The sequence below is a fragment of the Leucoraja erinacea genome, chromosome 47, assembly GCF_028641065.1.
Source record: "Leucoraja erinacea ecotype New England chromosome 47, Leri_hhj_1, whole genome shotgun sequence".
Taxonomy (NCBI): Eukaryota; Metazoa; Chordata; class Chondrichthyes; order Rajiformes; family Rajidae; genus Leucoraja; species Leucoraja erinaceus.
This window is the reverse complement of record NC_073423.1, coordinates 31,971-49,232: the sequence shown is the minus strand read 5'-3', so window position 1 is coordinate 49,232 and position 17,262 is coordinate 31,971. Positions and strand designations below refer to the sequence as shown.

Sequence of the window (17,262 nt, the reverse complement as noted above, 5' to 3'; positions counted from 1 at the left end):
GGTCTTGAAAGTTGCCAGATCTTCCGCTGGGAATTGCAGCGACCTCTGTAAATTTAAGAGTCGAGAGAGGGTCAGGACGGCTTTATGTCCAATGACATTCTTACTTACAGCAGCACAACACAATAAGTAAATATAGTACACTGTAAACAATATAATAAACGATAAGAATAGTTCAGTATGTGTATAGAAACATAGAAATTAGGTGCAGGAGTAGGCCATTCGGCCCTTCGAGCCTGCACCGCCATTCAATATGATCATGGCTGATCATCCAACTCAGTATCCCGTACCTGCCTTCTCTCCATACCCCCTGATCCCCTTAGCCACAAGGGCCACATCTAACTCCCTCTTAAATATAGCCAATGAACTGGCCTCAACTACCCTCTGTGGCAGAGAGTTCCAGAGATTCACCACTCTCCGTGTGAAAAAAGTTCTTCTCATCTCGGTTTTAAAGGATTTCCCCTTTATCCTTAAGCTGTGACCCCTTGTCCTGGACTTCCCCAACATCGGGAACAATCTTCCTGCATCTAGCCTGTCCAACCCCTTAAGAATTTTGTAAGTTTCTATAAGATCCCCTCTCAATCTTCTAAATTCTAGAGAGTATATACACATACCCACATATACGTACACATAAGAAACAAACAATATAGTGCAATAATGACAAAGCGTATTTGGAGGTTGTAGTGTTTAATAGCCTGATGGCTGTAGGGATGAACCTGTTCCTGAACCTGCACGTTACAGTGTTCAGGCTCCTGTGCCTGTCCCGATGGCAAGGGTGAAATGAGTGTGTAGCCAGGGTGGTGTTGCGTCTCTGACGATGATGCCCGCCGTTTTGAGGCAGCGATCCCTACGACGGTTGGGGGAGAGGTCAGGAAAACGTGATTGACTGGACAGTGTTCACAACTTTTTGCAATCTTCGCTCCTGAGAATTCACATTTGGGGCATGTCAAGGATTGGACATGGTCATTTACATTTCACTCCTGAGAAACAGATCATTGCCACGGTCTATCGATCATAGAATGTATCCTTATCATAGAAACATAGAAACATAGAAATTAGGTGCAGGAGTAGGCCATTCGGCCCTTCGAGCCTGCACCGCCATTCAATATGATCATGGCTGATCATCCAACTCAGTATCCCGTACCTGCCTTCTCTCCATACCCCCTGATCCCCTTAGCCACAAGGGCCACATCTAACTCCCTCTTAAATATAGCCAATGAAGTGGCCTCAACTACCCTCTGTGGCAGAGAGTTCCAGAGATTCACCACTCTCTGCGTGAAAAAAGTTCTTCTCATCTCGGTTTTAAAGGATTTCCACCTTATCCTTAAGCTGTGACCCCTTGTCCTGGACTTCCCCAACATCGGGAACAATCTTCCTGCATCTAGCCTGTCCAACCCCTTAAGAATTTTGTAAGTCATCTGCAATCATTACTATCTATATAATATTCTAACCGCCAGAGGGTGGTGTTAGGCCAATTCTATTTTACTTTTCCGGGGACATTGTTGAGAACTCAACTGCGGCTGATGCTGTGCGTGATATTTTCTGAAGTTTATAGAATGAACTTCAGTTCATGCTTCGACCCCATGCGTACGCGATAGAAAAATCAACATCACCAACTAATTTTCCGTAGATTTCGTTTTTCAAGACACATGCGAATTCTGGGCATTTCAATAACGGAATGGACCTCAGTCGAACAGTCAGTGTGGAGAAAGACACGAAATGCTGGAGTAACTCAGCGGGACGGGGCGGGCAGCATCTGTGGAGAGAAGGAATGGGTGATGCTCCACGTCGGGCTTTCCGTTTCTGGAGGACCTCAGTGGAAATCTGGGTCACAGACAGCACTGGTTGTGCCGAATCTCTCTCATTGCTTCTGACAAGGCCTCCTAGCGACAAACATTGCATTCGCAATATTGGCCACCAGATGGAGTCCATTGAGAACTGGTGGACAAGTGTGTAATCCCAAGATGTTTTGGATTTATTTTAAATATCATCAAAAACACTTCTCTTGGCCTTACACTTCACCTTTCACCTTGACAATTCTCTCCAGCAATCACGCAGGGTATTATTTTGACAAAACACCTCGCTTTTTTTTGATGATTTAAATCTTTTTATTTGAATTTCACAGCAATTTGCATACATACAATGATAACAGACAGTGACAGTCAAGGCATAATTGTGCAACAGTATGTAGGCGACCCTCAAAGCCCTTACCCTTACCCACCTTCAACCCACCCGAATCAGGTCTGAACCAAACGGGGACAAACAACACTCGCATACATACACATACACACAAATATGGTAAGATAAACGAAACAAAAAGTACTATAACATTTTTTTTTTTAATTTTAAAAAGGAGGTCATTAATAACAGTAAATAAGTAAGTAATTAAATAAATAAGTGGGGGGTTAAGGGGAGAGCAGCTGCAGTAGAGCAGAACTATGGTGGAGAGCACTCAGTCCTCTTCCGAGTCCTGGGACAAGTTGAGAGAGTTAGCAAGTTCCAAGAAAGGGTTCCATGTATCTAGGAATGTCTTGGTAGAGCATTTGCGAGAGTTTTTCAAGCTTTAAATTGTAAAGCACCTTAATCCAGCGGGTGTGTGTTGGGGGACAGGTGAGCCTCCAGTTAAGCAAGATCAGTCTCCGGGCTAACAAGGTTGTAAAAGCTAGGACCCGTTTCACCGCAACAGAGAGGTTGGTGTTGGGAGGGGTACCGAAAATGGCTGACAGTGGGTTTGGAGGAATAGTCTGGCCGTAGGCTCTGCTTATCAAGTCGAAAGCACTCCTCCAAAAGGCTGCTAGCTTAGGGCAAGACATATGGCTATGGTTGGCAGGAGATTGAGTACATCTGTTGCAGGTGTCCCTAACAGCGGGGTAAATTCTAGATTATTTTGCATTTGTGTAGTGGACTTTGTGAAGGACTTTGCATTGGATTAGGCCATGACGGGCACATATGGAGGAAGAATGGGTCAAGTCCAAGGCAGAGTCCCATTGCTGGTCTGTTAGTTTGGTATTCAGCTCACCCTCCCACGCAGCTTTTAATGAGGTATGAGGTTTCAATATAACCGACCCTAACAAGTTACACAAAACAGAGATGCATTTCTTCCGGTTGGGATCTAGAGCTAAGATGGAATCGGTCAGGGTTTCAGGGGGACGATTTGGGAAATGGGGGAATGTCTTCTTCACAAAATCCCTAATCTCGCTTTTATTAATTGGCTTTTGCTTCTAAATATAACCAACTGTTGAACATTATTCCGTCCTGTCCTGTCCTGTGAAGCATTTTCTACACCGCCACCACTCTCTGAGTAAAGAAGTTCCCCCTCGTATTACCCCTAAACTTCTGTCCCTTAATTCTGAAATCATGTCCTCTTGTTTGAATCTTCCCTATTCTCAAAGGGAAAAGCTTGTCCACATCAACTCTGTCTATCCCTCTCATCATTTTAAAGACCTCTATCAGGTCCCCCCTTAACCTTCTGCGCTCCAGAGAATAAAGACCTAACTTATTCAACCTACCTCTGTAACTTAGTTGTTGAAACCCAGGCAACATTCTAGTAAATCTCCTCTGTACTCTCTCTATTTTGTTGACATCCTTCCTATAATTGGGCGACCAAATTGTACACCATACTCCAGATTTGGTCTCACCAATGCCTTGTACAATTTTAACATTACATCCCAGCTTCTATACTCAATGCTCTGATTTATAAAGGCTAGCATACCAAAAGCTTTCTTTACCACCCTATCTATATGAGATTCCACCTTCAAAGAACTGTGCACGGTTATACCCAGATCCCTCTGTTCAACTGTATTCTTCAATTCCCTACCATTTACCATGTACGTCCTATATTTGAAGTATTAAAAAAAAATGGATTGCTCTCAAGATTAAAGCCAAAATAATCCGAGTCCATGGTGTATGAGCCTGTGACTATATCTCTCTGACTATGTTCATTGTACCGGTACATAGCTGTATTTGACATTCGACAATAAACTCTACTTGACTTGTTGCTTGTAATAAAATTTCCCAGTAAAGGATACCCTTGTTACTTGTTTTTAAATTTCTCAGTGTCTGTCGCTGAATGAATAAAAATGTGCCGCGAACGTGCATATTCATTGTAAGATGCTTGTGGAAAATGGGAAACAACGGGAGGTATAAGAGCTGGGATCTGATCATCGCTTCGTGCTGTTTGTGTACGGGGCAAGGTGTAACCTGAAATGATCAAGTAAGTGCACCTGTGAGTTGGTGGCAGTACAGTACAGTGCAGATGTAGACGGACCACCGGCTATAACCGAGCGCCCGGGACTCGGTCTTGGCATGTGAGACATTTCTCCCCTGCTTTCCCAGATTACAGATACCAGGGTGGAATTTCGAGAAGAGTAAAGGGGGCTTGTTCTTGTCAGCATTTTATTTATCAGTGGCACTAACCAGCGCTCCATTTTAATTCCACCTCCTTGATAGCAATGTCTACTGCATCAGAATATATATATATATATATATTTACAGTGGGCAGTTGAGGGTGCTCTGGGCTCATCTTCATGTAAAGATTAACTTCCGCTGTTTTGTTTTGGGTGCTGCTGCAATAATCGCTTTCTAGCATTTACCAATACCGCTTGCATTTCGCGCTAATTAAAACAAAACACGGCTTGAAATCCCAGCATTATGGCACAGGATTCCCTCGTGTCTCCAGCCTCACAACAAGTGCCTCGGTCGAGGAATGCCCAGCCTCAATATAACTCCAACGTCGCGCCGTCCAAACATATTCTAAATGTCTGCGGGTTTTTTTTTGTAACGGCGGCGCTGCGATGTTTCATTCTGTGCTCATTTGTAATTGCATGTCAAAGTGGAAATGAATACAAATGTGCAGAGTGGGGCGGGTGCAGGTTGCGAAGTCCTAGACATACCCGACGTCGGCACCAGAAACGTGCCCGGTCTGGTCTGGTCTGGCCGGTCCATTGGTAGCATTTTGCAATAGCCACGGGGTTGTGCTGGAAGGAATCACAACTCCCGTGCCGTCTCCTGTTCAGTCCACGCTCCGAATTGATGAAAAGCCGCAGTTTCAGATGTATACTGCAGTAAGGAGACTGCACCGCAGCAGGATTGTGCTCAGCAGCGGGCGGCTGGAAAAGGAACTAGTCTCGCACTAAATGCGCACGGCGGCACACGATACAATACTATTACACCTTTCGCCTCTTGTCCCATTGCTTTAGGCAGCGGCCGGGGATACATCTCACGCCAGAATGTGAGCTGGGCGATCGCCGCGAACACCGAAGACAGGATCCAAAGTGGCACTTCTTGTGCAAAGTGCACGGTTCGAAACTTCGCTCGAGGATTTTTTGTTGTTGTTGTGAAAATAGCAAAGGGCAGCTGATATTTGTGCGTGGCTGTGGCTGTGCCGCCGCAGACACTGCTGGGACTCGGCTGGTACACAAGTGGATGATGCAGCGTCGGTGTGTGGCAGCGCTGGAGATGTGAGTCTCCCCTTCTCTCCCCTCGACTCAATGTGTCAGGATGGAGCGGTCTCGGGGCTGGGATGACGCAAACCACCGTCCTCAACCGCAACCCTCACCCCCCCGCCCAAAAATAATAATAAGAGGTGTTTCTGGGCGAAGATGGCCGCAACTTCCACCCAACACGATGAACACTGCGTTGCTCCAAACGCCAGGGCCAGCGACGTGTCGCCGGCATCAGGAGAAATAGTTCAACTTTTCTCCGCTTGCATCTGATGAATTTGTTGGCAGGGTCGGATGTGTGAGGCTGGTGTGATGTGAATCTGCAGAGAGTGGGCAGGGGAGAGAGGAGCTCGCTCAGCCGTCGCCAGGAGCAGGCTTTCCCCCCGGAGTGCCATGGATAAGTCTGGTGTGACTCTCCTTGCTGCTCCTACGGATTGGATGGCAACAGTTGACCACCAGCACATGCAACCCAAGTGAACGCTCAACACAATAGCAACGCGGCTGATCTAGAAAGACAAACCCGGTCAATGTATATCGAGGCAAAGGTCCGTTCGCCGCGGAGCCAGCCCGAGCCGCACTTGTCCACAATATGACCAGAGGCGCCTGGATGTGTCGCCGGCAAGACAACGGATTACAAATCTGGTATGTCCCCCGGCAGAACGACAAACCCTGCACGGATTCAGAGCGGGCCCAGAAATGGCGACTGTCTTTAGCATCTCTGTTGTTTTTTACCGTCCTGCTATCTGATTACTTGTGGCTGTGTGCGGAGGCGAATCTCACCAGAAGCAGAGACCAGGAGCGGAGCACTTCAGCCGAGCCGACGGGGGGGAACCGCTCACTGTCCCCACTGTTCCTCAGCGCTGATCAGCCTAGGAGCACCGCCAGCAGTGACAAACGTGCTATTTTTCTAGGTAACACCACTGGCCGACCCATCTGCCAACTGGAACCGTGTCGCCCATATTATGTGTGTGAGCAGTGTGTAAGTATTGAAGATGCAGAGACTGTGTGCGGGAGCGCCGGCGAGGAGGCGTCCAATGGGTCTCCGCCGCTGTCCTTCAACAATTTCCACCTTTCCTTTTGTGAATCCTACACCCTTTCTGAACTGTTCGCCGGGATGTCGAGACCAGAGGGCTCCAATTGCGACCTGAGCCTTGTCCTGGACGGCGACGCCACCGTCTGCGTGCAGTGCGTTGAGATTTATCAACGTTTGGACCAACATGCCCAAGAGAAATACGAGGAGTTCCAGAGCTTGTTTCAGAAGTATTTACAGTGGGCAGATTACTCTGTGAAAAGTTGCATCGATGACTGCAAGGTAAGAGCGTGGAGCTTTTATTCACCGTGTCTTGTTGCTTGGCTGCGTTGGAGAGTATGGAGTTGGCCATCTCTCTCTGTCGGCGTGGCCACGGTCTTTGGTGGCAGGTGTGCGCCCGGATTCCTCAACTAGGATCCTGTTTGAAGTGTGCGATGTACGGAGAACTGTGTTGCTTTGTATGATATTAATGTTGTATGATAGTGTTGTGTTTGAGCGGAGGATGGTGCTGGTGATTTTTGCGCAGTTGTGAAATGCGGAGAGCGGCGCAATGTGAAGGCAGTCGGTCCCACAGTGCTGGGATGTGACCAGCCGTGTGTTTCCACCGGGATGCTAGCGCGAAGAAAGTGGCACTGCACTTGTGGATTGTTGTGCTGCCCGACCACCTAGTCGGGTCTGAGTGGCTTCTGCTGTTGCGGTTGTATATTTTGTTCCATGGTTTAATGAGCGTACTGTACTCTTGGCCGTTGGCACACACCAGATGCGCCGTGGTTGCAAATCCCAACTGGAATCCGACCGTGCAGTTACGATGCAACTCTGCACATTCGCAAAGCAGAGTTTTGCATTCCAAGAATGCCACGATCAATCTAATTTATGTATAAGCGATAAACCGCCCGATGCTTTCTTTCCCTGCTGCCTATTTATTGAATGTCGACTCTTATTAATATGTTGTACATGTCAATACACACGAGATCGAAAAAAAACCTCTTCATTTAGTTGATTTTTAATCTTGGTCTTGACTGCTTATATAGTAATAAGATAAGCATTAGATAAGTTAAAACAATGAATGTGACGTATAACTCCGCGGTTAGTGAAGGAGTCTGGTCAGGCGATGATATTGCCTTCTTGAACTTATTATTATTCGCCTCACAACCTCAAATGCAGCCGGGAGTGAGCACAGGAGGGTCAGTCAGACTATGTTTGCAGTGCTATTAAAACCAGGGCAGTCACAAACATTGTCAGATCATTTGCAAACACTTAGGAAAAGGGGAGCAACAAGAGAATATTTGAAGTGCACAACTCATCATTCTTGTTCAACTACTAGATCAATAAATGCCAATACTCGTATTGATTAGAACATCAACCACCAACAGGGGAAAACGAGGGCTGTGTTGTTTTTTTCAATTATTTCCTCGCTGTAGTAATTCAGGCAGGGTGGAGCTCCAGGAAGTCAGGATAATGGGAACACATCTGCTTGGGATGGGTAACGATGAGAGAGGAGAGATGTGGTGGGGCCTGGTTGAAATAAGGCTGGAGAAGGAACAAACATAAACAAAGAGACGTTACTTTTCCATACATTTGTGTAAATAAACTGAGCTGACCAATAAGACCTATCTATATACAGGCCATTACATATATAGGTTATCTTTCTAGTCCAATATCAATAATTTAAAACTATCGTACACATTTCAAAAGATAATTGATTTTGCTTCTGTATTTATAACTGTGACATTATTTTAAACATCAAGTTAAATGTATTGGTGCTGAAAGGCACTTTTAATTTGCTTGCCAACTGAGGAATCAATTCGCATTCAAAATCAGCTGCATTTCTTGATCATGCAAAGTTAAGAAAGCCAACTTTATATATTTTTCTTATTTTTCACACTTTTTATTTCATTTTAGATGTGGTAAATAAATGCTAATGTGATGAATAATGTAAATCGGAATGAGTGATGTAAATAAATGTATGCCTGCGTTTAATGTGGAAAGAGCATTACGCTCATCCACAATGTTGTGGTCCATTGAATGGTCTGCAAAATATCAACCGGGACTAGGAATTGCTCATTTAGTGTGTTCTACGCAGAGGAATGTAAGATTCAGAATGCATTCTTAACGTCAATGATGAGTTGGGACATTGCACCATTACCTTTCATTCGTGCATTGCAAAGGTACCGATCAAAAGACACAGTTTGTTAAGAATTCTTTCTGGATTTTTTAAAATCTGCACAACATTGTGCAAATACGTTGCTTTCCTCGTTGTACTTGCTGTTTATTATGGCTGACAACCACTTTTGTGTTATTGTGATAATACTTAATAATAATGGAAAACATTTGTGGAGGTTCCCATTGCAAGCTTATATACTGATATGGGATATGCAAGAAGAACAGCATTATTTCTCAGAAGTAGCGAGGTATGTATCCATTTTGTGCAGGCATAGCTTACTTTTTACTTTTTTGTTTGCTGGCAGTATCAATGAGCAAACATTAATATCAAGACTGATCCTCTGTAGGATTGATATTGCTTACAGAGATCTTTCTAAGCCAAGTTTAAAAAAACAACATCTTCCAACACTGATAAATTACATTATTGAAATTCGGTAATACTGTACGGAAATGAATGCTTTGACAATATATAAAGATATCATCAAATAGTTCATGACTTGCACCTGATGTGACATGATTATCAGAAATATTTCACATGAAACGTGTTAATCATTTCCATTAGTCGTATTACAACAAGTGTGATTTAGTAAAACAAGACAAAGTACACCTTATAAGGAATATAAGGAATAAAGTGGATGAGCTTGAGGGTCAGTTAGAAACTGGCAAGTATGACGTTGTGGGAATTACTAAGACATGGCTACAAGAGGGCCAGGGCTGGGAACTGAATATTCAAGGGACTATGGGGCCATGAGGGAGGAGCTGGCCAAAGTTGACTGGAAAGATACACTAGCAGGGATGACAGTGGAACAAAAATGGCAGGTGTTTCTAGGAATAATACAGAAGGTGCAGGATCAGTTCATTCCTAGGAGGAAGAAAGATTCCAAGGGGAGAAAGGGACGACCGTGGCTGACAAGGGACGTCAGGGACAGTATAAAAATTAAAGCAAAGAAGTACAACGTAGCAAAGATGAGCGGGAAGCAAGAGGATTGGGTAATGTTTAAAGAACAACAGAAGATAACCAAAAAGACAATACGGGGAGAAAAGATGAGGTACGAAGGTAAGCTAGCCAAGAATATAAAGCAGGATAGTAAAAGCTTCTTTAGGTATGTGAAGAGGAAAAAATTAGTTAAGACCAAAGTTGGACCCTTGAAGACCGAAAAAGGTGAATTTATTATGGGGAACAAGGAAATGGCAGATGGGTTGAACAGGTACTTTGGATCTGTCTTCACTAAGGAGGACACAAAACAATCTTCCTGATATAGTAGTGGCCAGAGGATCTGAGGTGACGGAGGAACTGAAGGAAATCCACATGAGGTAGGAAATGGTGTTGGATAGACTGATGGGACTGAAGGCTGATAAATCCCCAGGGCCTGATGGTCTGCATCCCAGGGTACTTAAGGAAGTGGCTCTAGAAATCGTGGATGCATTGGTGATAATTTTCCAATGTTCTATAGACTCAGGATCAGTTCCTGTGGATTGGAGGGTAGCTAATATTATCCCACTTTTAAGAAAGGCGGAGAGAGAAAATGGGGAATTATAAACCAGTTAGCCTGACATCGGTGGTGGGGAAGATGCTGGAGTCAATTATAAAAGATGAAATAGCCGAACATTTGGATAGCAGTAACCGGTTCGGTCCGAGTCAGCAGGGATTTACGAAGGGGAAATCATGCGTGACTAATCTTCTGGAATTTTTTGAAGCTGTAACTAGGAAAATGGACAAGGGAGAGCCAGTGGATGTAGTGTACCTGGACATTCAGAAAGCATTTGATAAGGTCCCACATAGGAGATTAGTGGGCAAAATTAGGGCACATGGTATTGGGAGTAAGCCATTTAGAACGGAGACGAGGAAACACTTTTTCTCACAGAGTCTGTGTAATTCTCTGCCTCAGAGGGTGGAGGCAGGTTATTGGGATACTTTCAAGAGAGAGCTAGATAGGGCTCTTAAAAATAGCGGAGTCAGGGGATATGGGGAGAAGGCAGTAACGGGGTACTGATTGGGGATGATCAGCCATGATCACATTGAATGGCGGTGCTGGCTCGAAGGGCCAAATGGCCTACTCCTGCACTTATTGTCTATTGTCTATTTCTATTTGGATTGGGTATTGCCTTTTTTCCCCCTAAAGTCAAAATTGCCGAGATATTTTAGTGGCTTTCCCAGAATAGGAAGACTCCGATTATAAATATAACTTGATTTAAAAAAATCAGAATTAGAATTAACATTTCAACCAGATATTTAAAGCTAAGAAAACAGACCAGAAGATGCTTACTGAGATTGTAGAATATAGGCGACGATAGAATAATCCCTTTAAATGAATGTTTTACTTATACTTAAGATTTGGGTTTGAACTGATTCCTTCGACATGTCGGTTAGTGAAGTAGTACAAGCCCTCTTTTCAGGGCCTTGACAGCCATGGAGTTAGAATACAGTAAGCAACATTGAGGCAAAGGACAAACATACCCCTCAGTAGTTTTTTCTACTCGTATCTGGTAGCAACTTTATGATTGTTTTACCTGGTCTCCTCTAGGTAGACATATAAAGCTGGAGTAACTTTGGTGGGTTGGGCAGCATTTTTGGAGAAAAGGAATAGGTAACTCTTTGTGTCGAGACCCTTCTTCAGGCTGAGTTCCAGGCTCGGCTCCTTTAGTATTCTTCATCATCTATTTCACTGTTCAGCTGATCAGACCTGCTCAGTAGGAAACCAAGCCCCCATAAGTTTGTTCTTGTTTTGATAACATGGTTAATTGGATAATTACTGAATATGTACATCAGTTGAGAGATTATGGTTACTTATGTTTGAGGGTGTAATGGTCGAAGAACATAATGGGAAATACTTGCATCTCACTTTGTTCTGAGTGACTTGGCAGGGTAGATCCGATGGGCCGAATGGCCTATTTCTGTTTCTATCACAGGAACTTATGACCATGTTTCCTCTGTCTGAAGAAAATAATGATTGAACACAAAGTTATTGTTTATAGCGATTCAAAAACAGAATGCAGAAAGACCTTAATGGGTCAAGCAGCATCTATGGAGGCAAAAGGTGTAGGTTAATGTTTTGGATTAGCACCGTGCAGAAGGACAGAGAAGGAAATGGTCAGGTGTAGCAGGGCGGTGTTGGATTTGGCTGCTAGCTCATAGGTGGAAGCAGATGAGCTGATGGATCTACTTGAGGATAAAGAATGAACTAAGGTAGAAGAAAACTGCGTGGGATGAGAACACCAGGGGATGTGAGTGACTTGGAAAACTCAATGTTCACACCTTATGGTTGTAAGCTACCCAAGCAGAATATGAGATGTTGTTCCTCCAATTTGAATTAGGCTTGTCCACAGCAGTGAAGAATGCCAAGGACATATCAGTGAAGAATGCCAAGGACAGACTGGTCAGTGTGGGACTGGGAAGGAGAGTTAAACTGACATGCAACCAGAAGGTGGCCATGATGGGCAGTGCACAAAATGGCCACTGAGTCTCTGATTGTTTCCACCAACGAAGAGGAGACTACATCACAAGCACCAAATGGAGTAAGCCTGGTTGGAATGAATATAAATGAAGCACTGCCTTATCTGGAGTGGCTGTTTAGGTCGTTAGATAGGGACCAGAAAGAAAGCGAAGGAACAGTTGTTAAAATTGCTTGGTTGAATGGGAAAGCATCTGGGATGGTGGGTGGAGAGAGGTAAGTTCATCAGGGAGTTTTGAAGCAAGGGTGACCTATACCTTTTGCCTCCACAGATTCTGCAGAAAAGAGATGGAGAGGGAAAGATCGGGAAAATTTTTTATTTCTTTGTTTGTTGTGGGTATTTGATCTTGATCAATAAAAACGATGAAGTTGCTTTCCGAGTGCATCTTTCATACAATGTGAAACTAGTTATTCCTATGGCTATGTGTTCGATTTCCAACTCCTTATTCAGTTTCAATGCCTTTTGTAATACTGCTGGAGAAGGTGACTAAGCCTAATTTGATATCCATATGCAATTGTTTCCCTGTTTTTTGGGGTTTTTTTTTTTTGCTGGGTAATTTCTGGCTCCACGAGTCTTTGCCTATTCTGAAATATTGCAATATAATTTTGTCTTTTTTTTTCAATTTAAATACCATTGGTTTGCTTATTTTTATTTTTTTTTTAGTTTAAACCCATCTTGCATAGTTAGGAACAGATTAACATTGTTCTATTTACATTCACATCAGATTATTTTGCACCTGAGGATTTTGGTTAAAATAATCTGCCAGTAGAATTGAAACACAGGGCTGGAAATTCTACCGTGACTGACAAGTAGATTTCATATTTGATACTCGTGACGGGTTTATTTGAAATCCTAGCTGTGATGTTTCTATTTCCTAACATGATTTAGAAGTAGAAAGGCCAGGTTTAAACATTTAAAGCCTTTTCTTCTGCACATGATGTCTAGTATCATGTCCAGAAGAATGCCTTTTTTTTACGGTTCAATATATACACAGACATTTCATCTGATATTTGATTTGATTTGATTATTATGGGTATCAGGGGTTCTGGGGAGAAGGCAGGAGAATAGGGTTAGGAGAGATAGATCAGTGACATCTAAGGGGAAATCAGTCAGCGTGGAGCAGAGTGTTCAGGATGAGGAGTGGAGATGTTATTTTGTGCACGTGTATCTGAAGGGGAATTGCAGAGGAGATTTGAGGTGGCCAGGCAGAAGACTAGAGAAGTGAGCGGGAGAGATCAGGGCAACTTTGGAATGTCAGACGCAGGGGATGTAAAGGTTGGAACTTCACTGAGGATCTGGTAATGAAAGATGGTCTGCAGTTTAATTTTGTGATGAGTAATGGTGCATTTTCTGTGTTAATTGTGGTTTGTATGGCATTACCCACCGGATGATTACATTGTTGTAAAGCTCCACTAGTAAACAGCTTGTGGGACAGCATTTAGCTGTCGAGTCACAGGTGGACTATATGCCTTCTTTGAATTCTATGTCCACTGAGGCTGACACTTTGTAGGTCACCCTGTTCGCTAGTCAATGGGGAAACTGATTTCCTGCATGTTTTTTCTCCTCTGCTTTTATCGGAAATGTTAAGCAAAGATATTGACGTAAAAAAAAATAATCGGCCATTTCAATGCAGTAAACCAGACAGTCATCACAATAAATGGGTGAGAATAGTAGAAAGGTCACAAAAAAATATGTTGGACAATTTTAATGTTGGACAATTTTAAATGTTTTTTACCAGAGGGGAAAAGTGTTATAAAATGTTTTGGAATAGTCTATTTTTTAAAATGTGTGCCAACAGCATTTAGACTGTGAAATGAATAAGCTTTCCCACAGCCATGCCTCTCACTCACTTTATTTTCTGTGAGATTTTTTTCTAGTGCATAATGTTCCCATTATTTCTGTTACATTGCCCTGAGTGCGTCTCTGACTACCCGACACTATTTTGAAGGGTGGATAGGGAATTTACTTTCATCAATGTATTTGAGATCTGTTTATCTGGGCTCTATGTTCTGACACTGTAGGGACAGATGGTGCAAGGTGCCAGCAAGTTCACAAATTGCATATATGAATGTGTATACAGAAGTTCGGAGACTGCTGACACTTTTAAGGAACGGTAGAATTTACCAGCCAAGTAAAGGCTGTAACACTGGCAGTTTACACTACTCGGGAGTTGATGATCACAACCTACTCTCCCACTGAGATGTGTTGAGGTATCTGTTAAATATAGGAAACAAGTACTGTATAACACATCAGACACTTACAGATTACTTCATGTGAACTTCATGTTCTCTTCAAACATGAGCAGGATGCCTCATTCGGTGCAACATTTATAGTTTGCTCTCTGAAGCCGCAGAGCAAAAAGCAACAATGATTTTGTTCCAGCATTTGGAAGTGAATTTGACAAAATCTTTGGATGTTTTCATCTGGCTCCAATTACCTGAACACGTTGGAATTTGTTGTAGAAGGTTATGATAATCATCGGGAAATGTCTGATATTGTCCAGATAAAGATCATCTGGACAATATGAGAGTAATATGCAATTGGAAATTATGAAATGTTCTAAATAGCTACTGACCTTTATTAATAATAATAATAATTAGTTTTTCCAATGAATATTAGGTCAATCACCCTTGAATTTAACCCCTTACGTCGCCCATGTGAAATACAGCAGATTTTTGAAGATGTCACTAGAAGGGTTGATGGCGGCAGTTTTCAACATTGTATATATGGGTTTCAGCAAAGCATCTGATAAGTAGGGTGCTCGGGATGGCTGTGAACTATACATGTTGTACTGAATGAGGCATGGGATCCAAAGAAAACGTGCCAGAAAACTGGATGGGAAGCAGAATTATGGTGAAAGGTTGTCTTTCGTGCTGGAGGCCTGTGACTCGTGACTAGTGTGCCTCAGGGCTCGGTGTTGGGGCCCATTGCTGTTTGTGATCTACATCAGTGATTTTGATGGAAACATATAAGGCATGGGTTTGCAGATGACACTAAAGAAGGACTTTATTAAAAATGTGTACATAAACACGACAAAATTCAATGAGGAGTCGATACTTGGAATGAAAAGTGAAATCTGTACCGAAATGGAAAAAAAGTCGGCGTTTCTGGGTCTGATGTTGGCGTAGCAATGAATCAAAGGCTGGCAGCCACTAGTCAGAAACACACACAGCCAGCCAGCAGCCACACAGTTTTAATATTATATAGATAGATAGATAGATAGATAGATAGATAGATAGATAGATAGATAGATAGATAGATAGATAGATAGATAGATAGATGGGGCCAATTTCAGGCAGGTGGGACTGGTGTAGATGGAGCATGTTGGTTGGCGTGGGCAAGTTGGGCTGAAGGCCCTGTTTCCACACTGTATGACTCTATGGTCAAACTAATACTGCAGCTTCAGACAGGGGCATTGGCATCCTTTAGGTCTGAAGAAAGACTGCAACCCAAGACATCACCCATCCATGTTCTCCAAGGTTGCTGCTTGACCCGCTGAGTTAATACAACGGGTCAAGCAGCAACCTGATGCCTTCCTGACTCAATATTGATTTCATAAATCAGCCTGGACATTGAAATTGAGCTATTTCTAAAATGGAGATCAGAGAATGAAGGGAAAGTAAAAATGGGATTACAGTAAGATGATATGATAGTCAGCAACGGTAGAACAGGGCTCGAAATTAGTGGTTGCCCGGGTGCCACTGACCACCCAAAGTGCCGCCGGGCAACCTAAAGTTTAAAAAGTTAAGCGAGAGCCCTGTTGAAGGGCGTATTTCCCTGTACCATCTCTCCATGATTCCAAACAACCTGCTGGGCAAGTCAATTTGTAAGCAATGGGTAGCTAGGATGGCTTAGCCTTATTTCAATTTAAATTGATAGCTCTGTCTCTAAGTCTCTCGGTTCAAATCTGTTTCCAACATTTGAAAGCTGAATCAGTTGATGTTATAGTGCAGAATCAGGATGATTCTGGATGTACAGTACAAATAAAACAATATCGCAAAAAACACTTTCCGATGTAAAATATCCCTCGGAAAAGATAGTCCCATTTAAATTTTATTTATCAATTACAACTGTAAAAAATAAATGATCAGGTCATTATGTCATTGCTCTTTCTTTATGGGACCTTGTTATCAATTCTCTACCCAACATGATAGCACCAGATGTTTTTCAGAATGCCTCATTGGCATAATATCGTTTGGGGGTTTGTGAAGGATTTACAATGATCAATAGCTACCTTTGTGTGTCAGAAGACGTGCTGCATTAATGCAGTGTTTGTGGTGTTGGCACAAGCTGTGGGTGAATCAAGGCATTTTCTGTGACATATTGTAACACTTGGTCTTGCATTAAGCAAAGCAGGAAAACAATTTTTTTTAAGGTAAGTGTTGAAGTTTATACAATCTGTGGTTGAGTTTTCTCTGTGTCAAATCACCAATGAACTATCATAAAATGGAATCGCTGAGGTTAAATATGGATATAATAATTGGTATGATACAGTTTAAGAAGTGAGTTATGGATGCATCCAATTAAAAATAATTAGTAACTGGAGGGATCGAAATTCTACTCCAGCAACTTTAAAGCAGTTGATAATTTGAGAATATTCTCAGAGATTAAATCTAATTAAAAAGTGGCATTAGTCTTGGAAGATAATTATTGTCGAGGGTGAAACCCTTGTGTTCTTTTGCACCAGAAACAGGTATGATAGTAAATGTTGCTCTCTTAAAATTCACTGGAGAAATTAATTGTGGTTCTCTCTATTGTGTTGAGAAGATACAAAGCATTCTATGGATTTAAATTGTATTATTGTATTTTGGATTTTGCCACGATAAATTACCAGGGTGGTATAACGAAGTTGGCAGATTTACCATCCTATTATTTCTGCTATTGCACACAGATATTTTTAAAGATGCCTATGGCAGAGTTACTGAAGTGTTGGTCCGTGGTCTGTTTTGATATGTTAATTGGCGTCCCATGGTGTGCTTTAAGCTAGAATCAGGTCAGAGATACAACTGATCCTCTGGCTGTTTTATTGGGACCTGTGGATGCGGGATTGCATGATCAGGATCCAACGGTGAACTAGTGTCTGCTGATGGTATTTCGCTGCATCCACAGCAGCATTAGGTTCTGACACGATACGATATGATAGAAATGTATTTATCCCAGGAGGGAAATTGATCTGCC

At 42.7% G+C, this 17,262-nt stretch overlaps 1 protein-coding gene across 1 annotated transcript; it reads left to right on the top strand.

The window, feature by feature from the left end:
- Positions 1-4,924: 4,924 nt before the first annotated feature.
- Positions 4,925-7,769, top strand: LOC129715024 (NALCN channel auxiliary factor 1-like). The gene has a single exon (XM_055664846.1). The coding sequence runs from the start codon at positions 6,028-6,030 to the stop codon at positions 6,880-6,882; it is 855 nt and encodes a 284-aa protein (XP_055520821.1). The 5' UTR covers positions 4,925-6,027; the 3' UTR covers positions 6,883-7,769.
- The last annotated feature ends 9,493 nt before the right edge of the window (positions 7,770-17,262 follow it).

Excerpts from the sequence above, each read along its gene's own strand:
- LOC129715024 (XM_055664846.1), top strand. The coding sequence starts at position 6,028 with ATGACCAGAGGCGCCTGGATGTGTCGCCGGCAAGACAACGGATTACAA.